Source organism: Gadus morhua, chromosome 5, assembly GCF_902167405.1.
Source record: "Gadus morhua chromosome 5, gadMor3.0, whole genome shotgun sequence".
Taxonomy (NCBI): domain Eukaryota; kingdom Metazoa; phylum Chordata; class Actinopteri; order Gadiformes; family Gadidae; genus Gadus; species Gadus morhua.
In genome coordinates, this window is record NC_044052.1 from 9,681,430 (window position 1) to 9,701,089 (window position 19,660).

The window sequence follows — 19,660 nt, forward strand, 5'->3', positions numbered from 1 at the left end:
AAATATTACAAAATAAAAGTCAGTAAACATTGAAAAATATGTACCCATTTTTCGGCAGGAAGGGAGGTTGGGAGAGCTGGACTTCCAGACAAGAGTTAAGTGAAGCGTTTGATTTATGGTTAGATTCACTGTAAAAAAAAAAAAAGAGCCAATGCAACCACCTCTATCCACTCCTACGTGAGAATGGACGAGCTAGTAACGTCTATTCTCTAAAAGGGATTACGGAAACTTTGTTGCGCAGGGTCGGCGTAGAAAGAGGCGTTCTCTGGCTTGTGAAACTAGGTCTTTGAACTACAGACTTTTCACTGAACACAATCTGCTCGGGAGAAAGGGTAGCGCATCCACTACATCTGTCCATCTACTACTGTCCAGCCGAACCATGCCAGCCCAAATCATCAGCGGCAAAGAGGTTTCCGCGTAAGTTTATCATGCCATAGTTTGACCACAAGGTCCATTGCAAACCCATGCGTTGATAATGTGTACCAGCTAACTAGACGGCTAGCTTAAAAGTTTTGTAATGCCTTCTTTTCTGTAATGGCTAGATTAGTTTAAGATTGTGACTGTTCATAGCCTACAGGGATTTCTTAAATTATGGTAATAAAGTGAATGTTAGTTTAATGCATGGGATAATATTACGCACGTCTTGACCACGTGCATCAGGTGTTCATGTGCAACATTGTGTACTGTATTTAGACAACTTTTGTAAATGAATTAGAATTACCGGGTTTTTTTGCTCTTTAATAGTTAATTGCCAATCTTCAAATCCCGAATATAAACTCAAGGCTTATTCATTTAAAATTGTAGGATTATGAAAAAGGCAACAGATTAGTGTAATATGTTATGATCGCAATACTTCACACACACGATTGTGAAAAAGGTCACATTGATATAGGGTAAATCTAAACTAAACTCCAAATGGCATTATTTGTAAAGATTGAAATATTTTTTCAAAATAACTAACTACCTTCCTGAAGTGCCTTTTTATGTTAAGCGTATTGACAGAAGTAGACTTTGCCGTTTAATAGTTGCAGGATCGATTGCTGTTATGTAAGATTTTGCTGTGTCAAACTCCATGCAGTGAACCCTCACCCTCAATGCATTTATACTATGCTTAAAAGCTTTTTGAAGTGTAAACATGTATGTGATGTCTGAACAGAAATAAATTGACCATCTCGTGTTTATTGTCAATATTGGTTTGAGACGTATGTTTGTCACAAGACATGTATTCCATCCAACCCTCAATTACGATTGGCCTTCTGGTTAGTTGATAAAATGATAAATTATTGATAAATCTGTGGTCCATCCAGTCGACATGTAGGTCATGTAGGTTCATGCTCAGTTTGATAGAGTTTGATGCATTGCTCTAAAGTAGTGGGAGTGATCTACAATACTAACCTGTTTCAGTGATAAGGAAGCATGCTTTATGGGCAAGGTGCTGTATTTGAACATTGTCATATATCAAATCTGTAATTATTGACACTGTGTTTAGAGATGGATAACTTATCTTCTATAGTGTTCTTTTTTTTTTTTTTTTAAAGCCGAATCAGTTCATTTTGCCATTCAATTGGTCACTAATCTTTCATTACAAATGTCTGTCTATAAGTAAAATGTATTTCTGATTATTTCCGGGGGAAATACTAGGACAACAACTAACGTGGGGCCCTAGGCTTGAAGTTATAGGCCAAACTCGCACTGCTGCCACTTATTTGTGTCATGCCCATGCAATTATTGGCATCATGTGAGGTATTCTGCTTACATTTGGAGCCACGTGAGGCCTGATTGTAAGTGAACTCCTGCAACATATTGGATCACATCCAGTTTGAACAAGCAAAATAAAGAACATGGTCTGTGGCCAACCATATATGTTTATACTAGGGCTGTCAAGCGATTAAAATATTTAATCACGATTAATCACATTAATGCCATAGTTAACTCACGATTAATCGTAAAAAAAATTCTATGCTTATATCCCTTGAATTCTTTGTCCCATTAATTTTTCTCATTTTAATTCTCTTATCAACATGGAGAAGTGCATCGGCTTGCCTTGTGCAAATGTGTTTTTATTGATAACATTGGCATATACTGATCCAAACAGGACGGTACAAAAAAAAAGCCTATAATGCAATTAAACGATGAACATGCAAAGATATGCCTTGAACATAGCATAGAATCGTTTTGAGCCCAAAAAAAATAAATAATTTGCGTTAATCGCGCGTTAAAAAAATTAACGTCGTTAAAATTGGTTTGCGTTAACGCTGTTAACGCGTTTAACTGACAGCTCTAGTTTATACCCATTTAGCCATTGTCGGACCAATTCGAAATTATAGTTCAATACTATTCATTTGTGTTGCATTGGGGTAAACGGTACATTTCCTTATCTGTCTGGTTGAGCGACGGCTCTGTTCTTTGATCACTATCATTTTATTAATTTGTACATGTTTACATAGCAATTGGTTTGAACTTGCCGACTCTTGACATTAAGTTATACACTGTCCATCCTCCGTTATCTCATGAGATAACATGCTATCTTTTATTGGATTGACCAAAATCAAAAGGGCAGTAATAGGACCGTAAATAGTTACAGTGTAACACTAACTTCAAGCAGCTTGCAGCTCTAGAACAGATTTATGCCGGTTTCAGGTTTGTACCGTCAGCAGTTTAACATTGTAGTTGCATAATCTCATTGTTGTTAACGTAACCTCTCAAGGCCAATGGAATGGTATTGCTGAAAATTAAGACAAAATAGGCCCCTGAACTTGGCGCTGGTGTGTGTTTTACTGCAGGAACCCACATTTTTCAAACGTGGTGTCATTTCTTCAGACCTCTGCTTTGAGATTATCTGGACAGTGCAGATTCTAGTTCTATTCCGGGTCTCGATCTGTGTGTTGTGAGAAGTTAAATGAATAACACGATTGTTTTCTTTTGATATTTTCAGGCAGGTGCGGGCGCGCCTCAAGAAAGAAGTGGAAGAGATGAAGGCTCAGGACCCCAACTTCAGCCCCGGTCTGGTCATCTTACAGGTTAGTCAAAGGAGGAGAAACCAAGGTACATCAGTGTATCATTACTGATACACTGATGTACCTCCACTTCAGATGCTGGCGCTGTTTGTGTCCTCAATCCCAAGTCAGTCTTTTCTTCTTGCAAGGCAGTACAGTTAGATGTCTCTGAATGCACCCTGGATGTGTCCACCTTGTGTGGCTGACATTAAGCTGGGTCCAGAAACATCTGTGTTGAATGACTTCACAGGTGGGCGACAGAGACGATTCAAATCTCTACATCAGCATGAAGATCAAGGCAGCAGCCGAGGTATGTTCTTAACACATTGACCTCATCCGATCGGATCCATATAAAACCCCCCTTTTTTTAAATAATAATTATTATAAAAAAATGGTTTAATAAAATAATTAGAATAATAGATAATAATTAATATAATTTTATTACATGTACAGACATTTTTTAAAACGTATTCTATTGTCTCCTCTATGGCTAGATTGGAATAAACGCCACACACATGAGACTCCCCAAGACAGCGACAGAGAATGAGGTACGCACCAACGAGCGGACCATTGGAAGCCGATGCCAACATACTGTTTTCACACGGAGCCCCGTCTTCCTCTGTGTGAGGTATATAACTGTGACACGGCGCCCGTAGGTTCTCGAGCGTATCCGAGAGGTGAACGAGAACTCCTCCATCCACGGCCTCATCGTCCAGCTGCCTCTTGACTCAGTCAACAAGATGGACACCGAGAAGGTGACCAACGCCGTGGCCCCGGAGAAGGACGTAGACGGGTAAGCAGCAGCAGCAGCAGCTGACGTCAGCAGCAGACGTCTCGAGAACCAAAAGATTCGTCCTATGGAAGCAGTGGCAGCTGGTGATGAAAAATGTTGGTGGGGTGCAGTAATAGACGAGGGGTCTGGGGGTGCCCCCCAGAAAAAATAATTTTGAATTGGTAGATTTGATTTCCTGTATTCTGGTGCATTTTGGGGATGGCCACTACCTATTACCTATTGCCTACTATTCATTCAGATTCATAGCCTAAATCCTGACTTGCAGGGCCTGGACAAGCTTACACCGCATATACAGACCTACATTATGGTCATTCCACCAGCCATTGCTATTTGACCCATTGTTGTTATTCTGATATTAAGACGCATCATGATCACTTTCCTATAGTGTCAATTTTGTGAGTCTTTCAGTCTCAATGTCTATTTCAAATGCAATTAGAAATATGGGACAGTTGCTTCATTTTGTTAGACAGCAAAAAGTTTGCGCACTTACATTGACTTCAACGTGGCCGGCGCCCCTGGGATTTAATTTGAATGACCAATAACTAACCTAGCCCAAATCATTGATGTTCAGACACATTTAAAAGGTTGCTGGCAGTGGCAAGTACGGTTTATCATACAATTAAACGAGGATAAGCGCTATGTATTTTTGTTGATTTATTTTGTATTTATAATAGTTGATTCATAGTTACAGATGTATTCAAGTGAGACTTTCACAGAGGGGCAGCGCCCTAGCGCCCTCTATTGACCCACCGCCGCTGTTTGGAAGAATCTTTTTCAAATGGTCTCAGTAATTCCTCATGAACACAGAGAATTGCAAAGTTATTCTGTGTGTTTTTGCGTTCTTTTCAGGCTGACGAGTATCAACGCCGGGAAGCTTGCTCGAGGAGACCTGGGTGACTGCTTCCTGCCCTGCACCCCAAACGGCTGCATGGAGCTCATCAAACGGACAGGTAGCTGTCGGGTCTGGCTGCCTTATGACAGTTTGGAGGAAACAATGTTTCATTCCTGATCCAACGGCTTGTTTGCAGGCGTATCCATCGCAGGCAAGAAGGCCGTCGTGGTTGGCCGTAGCAAGATCGTGGGAGCGCCCATGCACGACCTGCTGCTGTGGAGCCACGCCACTGTCACCATCTGTCACTCAAGGACAGCCAATCTGTCAGAGGAGGTAAAATGGACGGCACTCATTAGCGCATTGGCCACGGATATTGGTCTCGCCAAATTAGGTCTTCCATGCGATCGTGCAGATGATAATCTCTGTCTATAATAGAATATGGGCACGGATCATGTTCCTTTCTCGAATCATTAAAATTGTTTACAGACTCGTCACGATATATTTATTTTATGGATCGTTGTCCTTTCTGTGTGCAGGTCAGCAAAGCAGACATCCTGGTGGTGGGCATTGGAAAAGCAGAGATGGTGAAGGGAGATTGGATAAAGAAGGGTGCTGTGGTCATTGACTGCGGCATCAATCATGTTCCAGGTTAGTAACCCTTGAGACGGTAGTACACTCAGTAGTTTGTCATAGAAAATTGAATGCTACTTCTATCGAAAAACATCATCAAATCCAGTTGGCAAACCAGGTCCTTTTGATCTCAAAGCAAGTCCAATTGTCGATGCTTCTGTCCCTCTGCCAGATGAGAGCAAGCCTAGTGGAAAGCGAGTGGTGGGGGACGTCGACTACACATCAGCCAAAGAACAGGCAGGCTTCATCACCCCAGTGCCTGGGGGCGTCGGACCGATGACGGTGGCTATGCTCATGGCGGTAAGACTTTGTTTACAATGCTTCAGGCTGTAGAGTAGGTAGAGTCTTACCGGTTCTCTTTATGGTGGAATAATTAGTAAGATCCTTCCACCCTCTAATCTGCATCTTTTCGGTGCAAGACCGAACTTGCACCGAATAGGGAAAAAAAACAACATAATTCATGTTGTATGAGATTATAACCTGGATGTTTTCCATCGTCATCGAGTAATAAGTATCAATGGAACGCTCCATGCAAATTTACTTTCATTATTTTGCTCATTTAAGAACCAAAGGGTAGAGTCTAATGGGCATATTATCAAGCCTTGTTTACAACAGTTAGGGCTGGCCCGAATTATTCGAATATATTCGAATACTCGTTCGGAAAATTAGTATTCGAAGCTTAAATCAGTATTCAGAGCTTCGTTTATTTATTTTTTTCACGTACCTGACGTTACCAGAGCGAGGGAGGCAAACTATAAGCGTCAGCGACACCAAGCAGAGAAGCGAGAGAGGTGGTGGAAGAATAGATATCTTGTTTCCCTTTACTTTATAACACAACATTAGCGGGATATCTGGAGGAAAAGTAATACTTAAAACCTTAGCTTAGTTGTTTGTTTACGTTCGATGTACAGCGCTGCGCCAATCAACTGTGACTGGCTTGCTGCAGAGCGTGAGCGTCTTGGGAATACCCGGTCAATATAATGGATATAATATGGACACATAAGACAATCAATATTCGGTATTTGTTATGGATTTATTGTACAAATTCCCTGAAAAGATGCACGTTCCAGGATGAATTGAAAAGCTCCTGTAAGGGCTGAGATGTCAGAGAACAGCTGATTTGGAACGGAGCAACAGCTGTTCGCTTTCATGGGGAAAAACTAAGGAACTTCAACCTGCTTAGGCCTACTAATTAACGTTCAAAAGCTATTAAATCTTCAACAAAATTTGCAGATACTGTCAAAATCGGTTCCAGGGAGTATATAGGGATTAAATGTTGTTTTTGATGGTGTTTTTTTCTGGAACGAGAATTTGAATATTCGAGTATTCGAAGCCTGAAAAATGGCATTCGGGCCAGCCCTAACAACAGTAATACGATTGTTAATAACAAACTAAATACATTATACAAAAAAATATTGTTTAGATTATTTTCACCTTTTCCTTGTTCAACGCAATACGTGGATATTTGTTCCTAATCCATTGCATTTGCCTGGGGATAAAGGCAGTTTAATGACGTTAAGAAAACTTGGTGTGTGTAGAATACCGTGCTGGGTGCCAAGCGTTTCCTGGACAGCCATCAACCCGGCAAGTGGAGCATCTCCTACACCGAGCTCAACCTCCAGAAGCCCGTTCCCAGGTGGGTGTCTTGCTGCTCTCCTACCCTCTCACGAAACCCTGCTCTGGCATCCTAAATATTTGCACCCGAAAGTCATCCATCGAAACTTGAGTCAATCTTCCCCAGAAAAGGTATTCTTCGACTCTCCTAACCAACACATAAATTACAGTATGTCCATGCACTTGCCCCACGACAGCGACATTGTGATCTCCCGATCGTGCGTGCCGAAGCCCATCGACTGCATGGCCCGGGAGGTGGGCCTGCTGTCGGACGAGGTGGAGCTCTACGGCAAGACCAAAGCCAAGGTCCAGCTGAGCATCATGAAGCGCCTGCAGGCACAGCCCGACGGGAAATACGTGGTGGTCACTGGGTAACGCAACCGCTCTCAACGTCTCGTCTGTCTGTTGGCTTCTCTTGTTCACGATGCCTTGTCTACGAGGTGTTCTCGACCACGTCTATGTTTACCTTCTACTAGCGCTGGTGTTAGTGTTATGACTCAAACAACATAAACCTGACGGAACAAATTGTTTCTTTCACTGGTTATATATTATTCGTTATCCGTGTTTATATATTGTTGAAACCCTCTCCGTTGCTAATAATGTATTTTTTTTTTACTATTCTTAATTTTTCTCCCTCCAGCATCACCCCCACCCCCCTGGGGGAGGGAAAGAGCACCACCACCATCGGCCTGGTCCAGGCCCTCGGAGCCCACCTCAAGCTCAACGTCTTCGCCTGCGTCCGCCAGCCGTCCCAGGGGCCCACCTTCGGCATTAAAGGTCAGCACCCTCGACATGGTGGCCGCGCAGCCTTTCAGCGCAGTGGTGGAACGGACGCCCGGGCTGTAGGAGATGGATGAGTGTGAGGGGTCTGTGTTGACCGGGCGCTGTTGGTCTCTGTTGCTAGGTGGCGCCGCAGGTGGGGGCTACTCCCAGGTCATTCCCATGGAGGAGGTAAGGCCTTGCTTTCCCCCCCCCCCCCCTGTTTCTGTGCCAAACTTGCACTGGTGGTGTATTCAAGTCACAATGAACCACTTTTTGTTAAAGGTACAACATGTTCGATTTGAGGTTAATTTCAGACTACAAGCTAGCTCTAGTCTAAACTGCTCCAGCCCCTCCCTCTACTTACTCTCTTCAACCCAACTCACCACCCAATTACTTTTTCTCTTTTTAATAGTCCCATTGAATAGAAGTATAAAGGGCATAAGTCTGTACATGCTCACACTGGTTTAGCGGAGGCATCTTTCCTAAGGGCTCTGGTAATCTGCATTATTTAGAAATGCCAGCAACACTTGTGTAATACATGTAATGCATTTCAATGGCTGGACCGATGCCCGCAGTTCAACCTCCATCTCACCGGGGACATCCACGCCATCACCGCCGCCAACAACCTGGTGGCCGCAGCCATCGACGCCCGCATCTTCCACGAGAACACGCAGACGGACAAGGTGAGTGAGCCATTCTGAAGCCCCCTCTCTCTGGCTCTCTCTCGTTGGTGTGCTGGGAACCTGTACTTGTGTTAACATGTCATTTCTTTCTATCTTTCTTTCTTTCTTTCTTTCTTTCTTTCTTTCTTTCTTTCTTTCTTTCTTTCTTTCTTTCTTTCTCTTTGTGTATGTTTGACCTCAGGCTCTGTACAACCGCTTGGTTCCAATCAACGGAGGCCAGAGACAGTTCTCCCCCATCCAGATCAACAGATTAAAGGTAAACAGGGCATGACTGAAGGGCAAATCTCAGACACGAAAAACCCCAATCACAAAGCAATGGCGTCCCTGTTCTTTACACAGTCATAGAGGAGAAAGCGTTGTATGAATATCTTTGTATGGTCGTAGAAACTGGGGATCGAGAAGACGGACCCCAACACCCTGACGGACGAGGAGGTCACTCGCTTCGCCCGCCTGGACATGAACCCGGAGGCTGTGACCTGGCAGAGAGGTGCGAACGTTGGGACAGCTGTTCCTCCACGTCATGGATTTATAATGTCTACCTCGCCTTTTGTGCATCACCATGTGAATCTGCGTGTGTCTTGTGTTGTTCTTGCAGTTCTGGACACCAACGACCGGTTCCTGAGGAAGATCACGATTGGCCAGTCGCCCACTGAGAAGGGATTCACCAGAGAGGTAGCGAGAGGCAGAGCTCATGTCTTGTCTGCGAGTCTCCTGAAGCCAATTTCCTGAAGCCATTTTCCTCTATAATCGAAGTAAATTATAATACTAGTGATTGTATTTAACTTTATCAATATTGCCCTCCCTATTAATTAACACTGCCCAGTACACAGCAAGGACTAGAAAATAAAAAAATGTGTGTTCTCCCAAAATGTTTATCTTAAGGAAGACCTAATTCCCGTTCTGAATTAAACGTTTATGTCAACTGTTCGTCGACATCTGACATTTCTCCCCGTCCCTCACTTTCCGACCATTCATCCCAGCTGTAAAGATTCTCTGTCATAGTGCATGACGGTTTGGTTCCTCGGCATCCCCTCCACCAGGCCCAGTTCGACATCACCGTGGCCAGTGAGATCATGGCGGTGCTGGCCCTGACCAGCAGCCTGGCGGACATGCGCCAACGCCTGGCCAACATGGTGGTGGCCACCAGCAAGAGCGGGCAGCCAATCACAACCGAGGACCTGGTCAGTTCCTACTAGCCCCCTGCCCTCTCTCTCCTCTGGTCTATTGAGTCACCACAGCCTTATCCACTGTCACCATGGCAACAAAGGTGGAGGTTGTGTTTACCGCTGCTGATCTGTGAGCTCTGGGAAATATAGCAAGTAGCAAGTCGATGCTGTAATGATTTTTTGTGAGGAATAGATATCTATATTATACACATATATACAAACAATACAATTCTAAGGGTTTCAGCCGCTCTCCTATTGGTTCAGCTTCAGCTTCTCCTCTCCCCCACAGGGCGTGAGCGGTGCCCTGGCCGTTCTCATGAGGGACGCCATCAAGCCCAACCTAATGCAGACGCTGGAGGTGGGTCCCCCCGCCGCCACACAGAACCGACACGAACCAGCCCGTCTTACGTTGTTCACAGACGGGTCTAGGACACGGTCATATGTTCCATTACAAACACTCTGCAGCAGGTGGGTCCAAAGACAGCCATGAACCCCGGGTGAGCCCAGTGGAGCGGGGTCGGTTGTGTTGGCCTTGCCAGTTGCATCATGGGTAACAATGTCAGGGGTTCAGTCGCTCGTGTCACAGAGTCCTCTCCCTCCACAGGGGACTCCTGTCTTCGTCCATGCCGGCCCCTTTGCCAACATCGCCCACGGCAACTCCTCCATCCTGGCTGACAAGATAGCGCTGAAGCTGGTTGGGCCTGAGGGATTCGTAGGTGAGTCAAGCTCCCACAATGCATCGTGTAGTCTTTTGCATCTGATGCGTTCATTCAAGTGATGCCTACATGACAGGATGTCTAACTTGGTTCACTAAAATAGGATTTCGATTTTAGTTGAGCCAATGCTGTATTAGTAAGGGTGGCCATATAGCCGAAGAAAACAGTTGCATTGTGGCACCCATTGTACCCCAACCCGTACCAAGCCCGCTGTGCTTCTAAAAGGGGGCCCGTGGTTCAAAAACGTACCATGCCACTTGTGGAACGAAGGGGTTTGACTCTCGGCATATAATTGTTCTAAAGCTAAATGCTATGTTCATTAAGATCTAGTTTATTTCCGCTGTGTATTGGCCATCGAGGGCTACTGTCGTATTATTTACCCATACACGATGGATGGATGGGATGGGCCCTCCTTAGCATCAGCTTCCTCTGGCAGCCGTGGTAATCCTCCTGTTCACTTCAGCTTTATTTAAATAAGCTTTCAATAGAATTTGAAAAAACCCACGTATTTAGCATGTAAGATGCATATTTCTCGGCTTACAAGTTATCAGATGAATTGAACAGAAGCTCTAAATAGGTGAACGAAACTGGGTCATAATGCATAATGCATTATGATATGTACATTATGGGTATAATATGCATATGATGTATCTATCTATATGATATGTATAATATGTTTATGTACACTATATATGTATGAGTAAATGATGGAAATGTGACAAACTTTTCTTTTACTCCTAAATGGTTCAAGTTGTTTGGTATATAATGCCGTACAAAATGGTTGTTCTTATCCACTGGCCGAATATGAGCATGATGGCATATTCGAAAAAGAATGACCTTGTCTAACATTGATTTTATGTGAAATCCTCTGACTATCATTTCACTCTCCACTGTCTACACTCAATTGGGCCCCCTAGTGTTAGCTCTACATATGCAGCCGATTGGTTCTTTGGTTCTTCTCTTTGCAGCCAGCACGAGTAACAATCTTATTTTAGTTTCATCAACAGCCAATCTAGTCTCTCCATGAACGTCATATCCCATTTTTATTTGAATGGTTTATTTTTAACACGTATTCACATTCACCACGCCAGTGTTTTACGACCGCAGCACTTGCTCTCTGTGGCACCTAATCAAGGCCTGGAGCTAAACCATCACATAACGATGGCACTGCTAGTTGGCAGCTGAAACAAAAAGGGCGCCAAAGGTTCTGGCACAGTGCGTTAGTGGAATAATGCAATTCTACATCCATTGAGGTTTGAATTGCCCAAAGGCCTAACCGTAGATCCATAGCGCAGCGCCAGTGCTTTGCATGTCGTATACGAACCCAACCTGGAGCTCCCCACGCTCCCTGACTCGTGCGTCCTTCCCCGCTCCACAGTGACGGAGGCCGGGTTCGGGGCCGACATCGGCATGGAGAAGTTCTTCAACATCAAGTGCCGCTACTCGGGCCTGCGGCCCCACGTGGTGGTTCTGGTCGCCACCGTCCGGGCGCTGAAGATGCACGGCGGGGGTCCTAAGGTCAGCCCCCCTGGGGGTCCCCCTGTGGCGCCGTCCGGTGCGCTGTAGTACACGGTGGATGGTCAGGGGTGGTGCGGTCAGACTTTTGAAACAAGAATTTGTATTTATTTAATTTTGTGTCAAAGCTATTTTTGCAATACTATTAGACAGTAGTTAAGGGCCTCATATAATTCTTCCTTAGTTTCTTTATTTAGAAAACATGACGGGTGAAAATGTAAGATATACATAACATTGCAATGCCTATTTACTGTAGGCATAATAATGTAACTGAAACGGCACGGGAAATTGCATACATGACAAGCCTTTGTTCAAAAGAATGTTCAAGTTAACAGTGCCCTGCTCATTGTCTCCTAGTCTCCCTCTATGAATGCAGATGCCCTGGTGTGAATGTAATTACGTTCCCTGCTGGTTGCAGAGGTCCCTAATGGAAAAAAACTGATTTATATTCCATTTTAGCTCCTGCCTCAAGTGCATCTTACAGGAGAATGAAGTGGAGGGAGAATGAGAGTGTTGAACACAAATAGCTGGATATAATTGTATGATGCATTCATTGATGCAATAGTTTGCAGCTAAGTATTGCAATCACGGAAATGTCCTTAGATTACGGTATATCCCTGCAACCACTTGCATGTGTAAATTCTATTACAAATGCTTAACCTTTGATTAATTTGTCTTAAATAGTATTGGTCATGATCCCTAGTTACTGTTCATCTATACATGCATTACCTACAGCAGCGTGAATCTGGTTTCTCCAAATGCACAATCAGTCATGAGAGCGTAATTGAAACTATTGTCTACCAATCATCACACAACCTTAATATTAATCAAATACTTATTGGCTTACTTTCTGCTATGGTCTGGTAATCTGTGTCCATTTAACATTATATTTATTTAGAATTAAACAAATTTCCCTCTTCTATTTCCCCAGGTCACTGCTGGCATGCCTTTACCCAAGGAGTATGTGGAAGAGGTAAATGATGCCCTTGTAACAAGTAGCCTCAAAGGTGTGTGTGTGTGTGTGTGTGTGTGTGTGTGTGTGTGTGTGTGTGTGTGTGTGTGTGTGTGTGTGTGTGTGTGTGTGTGTGTGTGTGTGTGTGTGTGTTGATCACATGTTGACGATTACCACGTTCACCCACTTTGAAGGACTTGTTATGTTTTCACACGTGAGTGGAGCATGTCATTCTGTTATTCGTGTGTGTGTAGAACCTGGAGCTGCTGGAGACGGGCTGTGGTAACATGAAGAAGCAGATTGAGAACGCCAGACTCTTTGGGGTTCCCGTGGTAGTCGCCGTCAACGCTTTCAAGTAAGCTCCCACCGGTGGCCATCGCTCTCCTATGGAGGCAAAGAGAACCACCGACTGGATCGCATGACCCTCTGCTCTGACCCCCCCCCCCCCTGCAGGACGGACACCCAGGCGGAGCTGGAGCTGATCTGCAGCGTGGCCAAGGCGGCGGGCGCCTTCGACGCCGTCCGCTGCTCCCACTGGGCGGAGGGCGGGGCCGGCGCCGTGGCCCTCGGGCAGGCTGTCCAGAGGGCCTCGGAGTCTCCCAGTGACTTCAAGTTCCTCTACGATGTCGAGGTATGGCCCTGATGCACCTGAGGGGGGGAGCACGGTTCATGAACGGGAATGGGAATGGCTAAATCTAAGCGTCTTAGAGTACCATATTAAGCGCTATATAAATTTCATTTATCATTATTATTATTATTAAATTCATTGATAGGTAGATAAAACTATTAATCCCCCGCAAGGGGGTTAATAGTTTAATCTACCTATCAATGAATTTAGATCTCCATCTATCAATGCATTAAGCCATTCCCCGCAGGGGGTTTAATAGGTGTGTCTTCCGCAGTGGAAGACACAGGAAATAATACAAGCCAATAAAAATGCAACTGCACTTCTCGGCCTACCTTCAGTCTTGGATAAACATTTCCTTCATTCCTTGTCTCTCTCAGCTCCCCATCGCCGACAAGATCCGAATCATCGCCCAGAAGATCTACGGCGCGGACGACATCGAGCTCCTGCCTGAGGCCCAACGCAAGGTGGAGCTCTACACCAAGCAGGTGAGTCCTCCCCTCGACCCGGTCGAGGGGCACGCTGGGAGGCCGAACCGAGGATCGCAAAACCGCTTGTGTGCTGATCCGTAGTATTTACCTGATGTTGCCAAACGCCCTGCCTTCACCTCACCTGACTGAACTCGCCTACCTTGTTCTTTTCAGGGCTTTGGCAACCTGCCAATCTGCATGGCAAAGACCCACCTCTCCCTTTCTCACGACGCAGACAAGAAGGGTGTGCCCACGGGCTTTGTGGTTCCAGTGCGGGACATCAAGGCTAGTGTTGGCGCCGGCTTCCTCTTCCCATTGGTCGGAACGGTACGAACGGCCCACACCCCCTTTTCTGTCTTCTTCGGCCTCGCGGTTCCCCACAGTCTTTACAAAATAATGTATTTTAAACGGTTCGTTGTTAGGGTGCCAATTACTTGAAGGTTTGTTAAGGTTTGGCAGTTAGCAATAAGTAACTGACATTGTTCCTTTTGTTACCTGTCCTTTCACCCTAGATGCCCACGATCCCTGGCTTGCCTACCAGGCCGTGCTTCTACGACATAGATCTGGACCCTGAGACGGAGCAGGTGAACGGGCTCTTCTGAGGCGGACCCCTGTGACTGGTCTACGGGTGCAGCGCAGTGTATGACCCCCGTCGTTTGAATTGCTGCTGGTGAAGATGGACGTCATGACATTTCAGTGTGACAGTTATTAGGATCTGTTTATGCTTTTCTTTTTCTCTCTCTCTCGTCTCCCTCGTTCCGGATTTGTCTCCACTGCTGAGCCCTAATAAAATGTGATGGGTCGTCAGTGAAAGTGCTGTGATGTTTTTCTCAAGCCTCTCTTAATATGGCATCCGAAATGAATGATTTAGTTCCACTGCAAAGTCATGCAGTGTAGGCTTAATGATACCACTTAATCAGGCAGAACTGGCTGTATCCTTGACAAAGCTGCGGGTAGAAAGTTGGCATTGTCCTGTTTACATTCCTTTTTAATCTTTTAAATGGCTTTTGCTTCACCCAAACGGCTCAGTTACAAAAGCCCATTTCATGTTTACTTCCAATCATAAAAAAAACGTCATATTTGATTTCGCTGAAGTGGCATGGCGGGGATCCTTTCATTTTGTGCTGTGGTCATTATACTGCACTCTCTATGTCCTCGTTTGCTGTTTTCTTCTTCGACTAATTTTGTTACTTGATATATTAAAAAAATGAATAATGAATTAAAGCCAAAAATTTGAAGAAATGCTATATTCTCGTTTTGTTTTCTGCACACAATGACACCATTCATTTCTAGTCAATGACCAAAACTACTTTACTACTAACACAATGAGTTAACTTTCCAATGCTCATGTGCTTCCATAATGGAGGTGGGCATTGTGTTTTAATGTTGCAATGTACAAGCCCTATTCAAGTTGGAATAACTATAAATAGAGCTCAATCAAAGTATAAAAAACAAAGTTAACATGTCAATCATTCTGTTACCATGGCATCCCATGTGCAATGCTGCCGCCGTCTTCAGTCCCTGGCCACAGTGCTCCGTTACTCATTCAGAGACAAGAAGACGGAAGATAACGACAGGTAAGAGTCATTCATCCATTCATTTTAAATGTGCATATTGTATTTATTCATAATGATTAACTTGCATATTAGGAAAACAAATGTTAAATGACCATATGTCTGTGTCCGTTGTTTTGTAGGGAATATTTTTTTTGCATATTATGTTTTGTTTTTCTTTCCTTTTCCTTTTCTAATATTTACAAAGCTAATGGATGAGCATTGCCATAACTGTATGATTCTAACCCATTTTTTACCAATACCTTGGGACATTTTGACAGTTGATCAGCAACCATTAGGTGCATACATTTTACGCTCAATTTCTATATTTGATCATCGGAAAATATAATCTTTTTTTGCTAATCAAATTTTTTCCAGTTCATTGATCTATTGAGGAGCGGGGATAATCCTAAATGAGCGGTTCAGTCACAGCGGATACAGCTGGAGGCGGTGCGCTTATAAAGGGGCTCAGACGCAACCGGGAAGCTTCAGAACCGCCAAATGACCCTGGGAGCCAGGACACAGCCAATGATAGGGAAAGAAGAAATAGACCAGGACGTAAAATACCAAACAACAGGACTGGCTTATTGGTGACTCCATGAAGCCCCACAATCTCACTGAAGTCTATGCAGAAGTCCTGGAAGAGCCCTCGAGTGAGTCGTGTCTTGCAGGAAACCGATCAACCTCTAAAGAAGAAGGCAACTTCACCGGTGTGCGACCTCATCAATATCAGCGTGGACAAGGGCCCGCTGCGTGGAGAGGCTTTTTGTTGCAATTCATTGTTTGCCTCACGTGTACCATCGGGTCTGATAACAGAGACAGGGATGAGGACGAATGTTGCACGGGCACATTGCTCAGCAGACTACCCTCAAGCTCTGTGGAGGAGCTTACCGCTGAGCCACGGGAGGTCTACAGCGCCTCTGGGATTCAGGGACCTGACCTCAGCCCTGTAACGTGCCAGTCTGCAGGGGTGGAGTCTAAACCCATCCAAACCAAGTCTCAGGCGGTCCTCAAGAGACTTTTCCCCCTGAAAAACCGTTCAAGAGAGGCAAAACTTCCTCCAGGGCCACGTGCCAATTCTTTTCAATTCTCCTTGAGGAAACGGATGTTCTGCAAGCAAAAGCAAAGACCCAAAAAGCCTTCACCGTTTCTCCAGGAGAGGATCGGAGGGAGTCAGGAGTACATTGAGGAGGAGAATATAGTCCTGGCCAATAAACACATAGGTGGCGTTGCTATGAACATGATGAACCCAGCTCCATACCTTCATGATGCAATCAAGGATCCTTGCCCTGAGATCCTAGCCATCAGTTTAGATTTGAGTGCTTTTGAATTGTGATGAAAAATCACAATGGTGTTGTTTACTTTTCATCATTTAAGCTTTGTTCTCTTCAGGTTGTTAATCTTGCCACTCTATCTGTTGACTAGTGTTATCTAGTTCCCCTTTGTTGTCAAACTTTGGCCTGGGGTAAACCGATCACAAGGAATAAGTGATCCCCTCATCTATACGAGAACAAGTCATTTTTTTCTATATTTCCCTCACATGATGTAAGGACACTTCCATGTGTGGGAGAGGCGGTGAAACAGTGTTTAAAGGCTGTGTGCGACAATTTGACCAAATATTACTCTGGTTAACCGTGCTCGGCTGGAGAGTCCAGAGCTCTATACTGAGCTCTGGATATACTGAGTTATTTCATTATATCCAGAGGTAAAAAGAATCCAGACAGGTGAGACCACAATACTTTTGTAAATAAGAAAACATACTTAATGAGCATACATTAAATAGGTATATTTTACAACTATAGTGTGCTTTTTTGCATTAGGGAGCCTCATCTGTCCTAGACCCACCAGCTGTTGAAGGAATTGCCAAAACAGTGTTCATTTTGAAACCCAAGGACAGCGTGGCGCCTGGCAGATCTTTGAAACATCTGTAGATCCCAGTGCACCAAAGGGACTTGCGGAAGGCCCCAGTGGATAGCTAAAGGATTCGGTTAAGCCAACATTTCCTGCAGGACCACAGCCCATCACTGCACAGAAATGGATAGGCGATCATTTAAAAAGGATGCAGGACCAACAGAGTTTCAGCAATGAGTGTACGAGTGACTCCAACAGAATGGAGCTGGAAGCGTTAGCAGAGATTTACAGAAATCCACTGAAAACTAGCAATGCCGAGGACTTTGGAGACAATGCTATGAAAGGCCATGACCAACAACAAGAAAGGCTGCCGTTGCAAATGGCATGCTCAGTTGTACGGGCTGCAATGGAAGCTGCCCAGAGACAGCTTAGAGAAGAGCGAATTGCTGAATAAGTCGTGTATAGATGCTAAATTCTTTATTGGTGGACAATTATTATATAATTATAATGTATTTGTGTGTGAAGTATATTAACACAAATTCCCTTTAGACTTGATTATGATTGCTAGTCAGTCATGTGTATAACATTAAATGGTCGATTTCAAAAAAACTTTTGAACAGTTTTTTTAAAAAACCTTGGTTCTGCATTGGCTAGGTGGAATGTGATCATTGAGTTTTAATAAAAGCTCTGGACCATGTTTGCTGTATCTTATAGCATGACAAATAAAAAATCATTGTCAAAAGAGGAGTTGACATTGCAATGTCCACGCTGTTGAATTTGTTTGTTTTCACACCCTCAACATGGGTGTGGTTTTTCGTGCGCTAAGCACATGCCTCTGACCAGGTTAGACCAGGTCACACAGTTGGTAAATATCATGATGAAGAATAATTGAAGACATGACAGTTGATTTGGGTCAAATTGTTTTATTGAATACAATGAAGCAATGGATTACAATTGGAGATACGCTTGTTTAGGGTTAGTCTCTTTAATATATATATATATATATATATATATATATATATATATATATATATATATATATATATTATTTTACTTCAGACAAAACAAAGTCATTAGTTGTTCTTTCCCCCACGACCACCCTTTCCACCACGCTCTCCACAGTCCGGGCCTCCTCCCCTTCCGTGTCCGTGTCCCCCACGTTCACCCGACTTTCCATGGCACTAAAAGGAAAACGTTAAAGAATAAATACATATGTATTTGTTGATGTGTATATATATATGCGTGTATGTCTACATAATATATATATATATGTGTGTGCATATTTATATATATAAATATATGCCTAAATATTTACATGTATATATATATTTGTGTGTATTGTCATTATTATAAAGTATATTATTATCTTACCTTCCCTTCCTGTAAGAAAAAAAAAGGAGCAAAGAGGAAGTAGGATAGTAAGTTGGATAGCCATTGAGGCTCAAAAGGTTACAGCAGATATGCAAGGTTTCTTACTCCATCAGAGTCGCCATCCTTTCCCTTTCCCTTGTCACAACCCTTTCCACGATCCTCACACTCTCCTTCGGGCACACACTGCGAAGAAGGACATGTATCTTTCATGAGCACATTCTGTCGGCAAACTGCACAACACCTACAAACTCAATCCAATTGCAATGCCCCTTTTAGTTTTGAAATATCTCACCTCCTCTGGCTTGTCTGGGTGAAAGAAAATATGGAAGAATACGTTAAAGTTGTTCTGCCATTCAATCAAGAAAATAGATACATATATAACCATTCAAATCTATACAATTGTAGACTTACCGCATTTCTTCCCAGACATCTTATCTGTTTGGTTGACAGGCACTGTACACAACACTACTTGAGAAAGAAAGAGTGGAACATAATCTTCAGCACTTTCAATGTTAAATCAACACCTTTAATTTCTAAATATTAGACTGCTGCACACATTGAGTGTATCATGTGTTCACATTACCTGATCAAGAAGTTGAGAGACTGGTGCACATTGTGAGTGTTTTGATTGTATTTATAGAGGCCCATGACTCACCCAAGGGTGATACACCTAGTCTGAACAACAGCTCTGGGCTGAATGTATTTGTGGAAGAACAGGTATTCCAAAGGCCAACTGCAAATGAAATGAGTGTTTCTTACTGCTGCTCCGGCGATTTACATCCAGACAGTGTTGGCATTAAAGTCTTAATACTTAAACATGCTCAGCAGTTTGGCCATGGGGGGGACTATGCGTAGGATACATTAAAATAAGACCTTTCCGTCTGTTCAAGTCAATTCAATGGCACATTATGGAAGCATTAACCAAGACAAAACTGTCAAACATGTACCAAATAAACAACCACATCTCTCAATATTGAATAAGTGAACACGTTCCACATTTAAAACAGTTCCTATGTTGAAGCCTCTGATGTTTACAATTTAAGGGAATATTTTACGGGGACTTGATAAAAAACTGGAGGACAAACTGCCCATAATGTTCCATTAAAGTAGTTCCATTAGCTGGCAGTATCA

The 19,660-nt window shown here is 43.7% G+C and overlaps 2 protein-coding genes across 3 annotated transcripts; one reads left to right on the plus strand and one right to left on the minus strand.

Moving 5' to 3' along the window:
* Positions 1-243: 243 nt before the first annotated feature.
* Positions 244-15,001, plus strand: mthfd1b (methylenetetrahydrofolate dehydrogenase (NADP+ dependent) 1b). The gene is made up of 27 exons (XM_030357551.1): positions 244-417; positions 2,936-3,020; positions 3,247-3,306; positions 3,491-3,544; positions 3,653-3,789; positions 4,639-4,739; positions 4,818-4,954; positions 5,158-5,269; positions 5,424-5,551; positions 6,790-6,887; positions 7,063-7,236; positions 7,506-7,642; positions 7,770-7,816; positions 8,203-8,310; positions 8,492-8,566; positions 8,695-8,797; positions 8,906-8,982; positions 9,351-9,491; positions 9,766-9,834; positions 10,081-10,192; positions 11,571-11,710; positions 12,639-12,680; positions 12,914-13,014; positions 13,113-13,290; positions 13,665-13,772; positions 13,929-14,081; positions 14,267-15,001. Exons 1-27 carry the CDS (start codon positions 380-382, stop codon positions 14,354-14,356), a joined length of 2,805 nt encoding a protein of 934 aa, XP_030213411.1. The 5' UTR covers positions 244-379; the 3' UTR covers positions 14,357-15,001.
* Positions 15,002-18,156: 3,155 nt separating this feature from the next.
* Positions 18,157-19,155, minus strand: si:dkey-248g15.3 (holotricin-3). 2 transcript variants are annotated; one of them, XM_030356768.1, is made up of 6 exons: positions 19,113-19,153; positions 18,941-18,997; positions 18,822-18,835; positions 18,635-18,712; positions 18,530-18,538; positions 18,157-18,339 (listed from the first exon to the last, which is right to left on the minus strand). In XM_030356768.1, exons 2-6 carry the CDS (start codon positions 18,957-18,959, stop codon positions 18,232-18,234), a joined length of 228 nt encoding a protein of 75 aa, XP_030212628.1. In that variant the 5' UTR covers positions 18,960-18,997; positions 19,113-19,153; the 3' UTR covers positions 18,157-18,231. The 2 variants fall into 2 exon arrangements, with proteins under 2 accessions (XP_030212628.1, XP_030212630.1); XM_030356770.1 differs by having other exon boundaries at positions 18,161-18,339; positions 18,941-18,994; positions 19,113-19,155.
* Between the last annotated feature and the right edge of the window lie 505 nt (positions 19,156-19,660).

Excerpts from the sequence above, each read along its gene's own strand:
- mthfd1b (XM_030357551.1), top strand. The coding sequence starts at position 380 with ATGCCAGCCCAAATCATCAGCGGCAAAGAGGTTTCCGC. Across the intron at positions 4,955-5,157 it reads CAGCCAATCTGTCAGAGGAG|GTCAGCAAAGCAGACATCCT; the intron begins GTAAAATGGACG and ends TTCTGTGTGCAG. Across the intron at positions 8,983-9,350 it reads AGAAGGGATTCACCAGAGAG|GCCCAGTTCGACATCACCGT; the intron begins GTAGCGAGAGGC and ends CCCCTCCACCAG.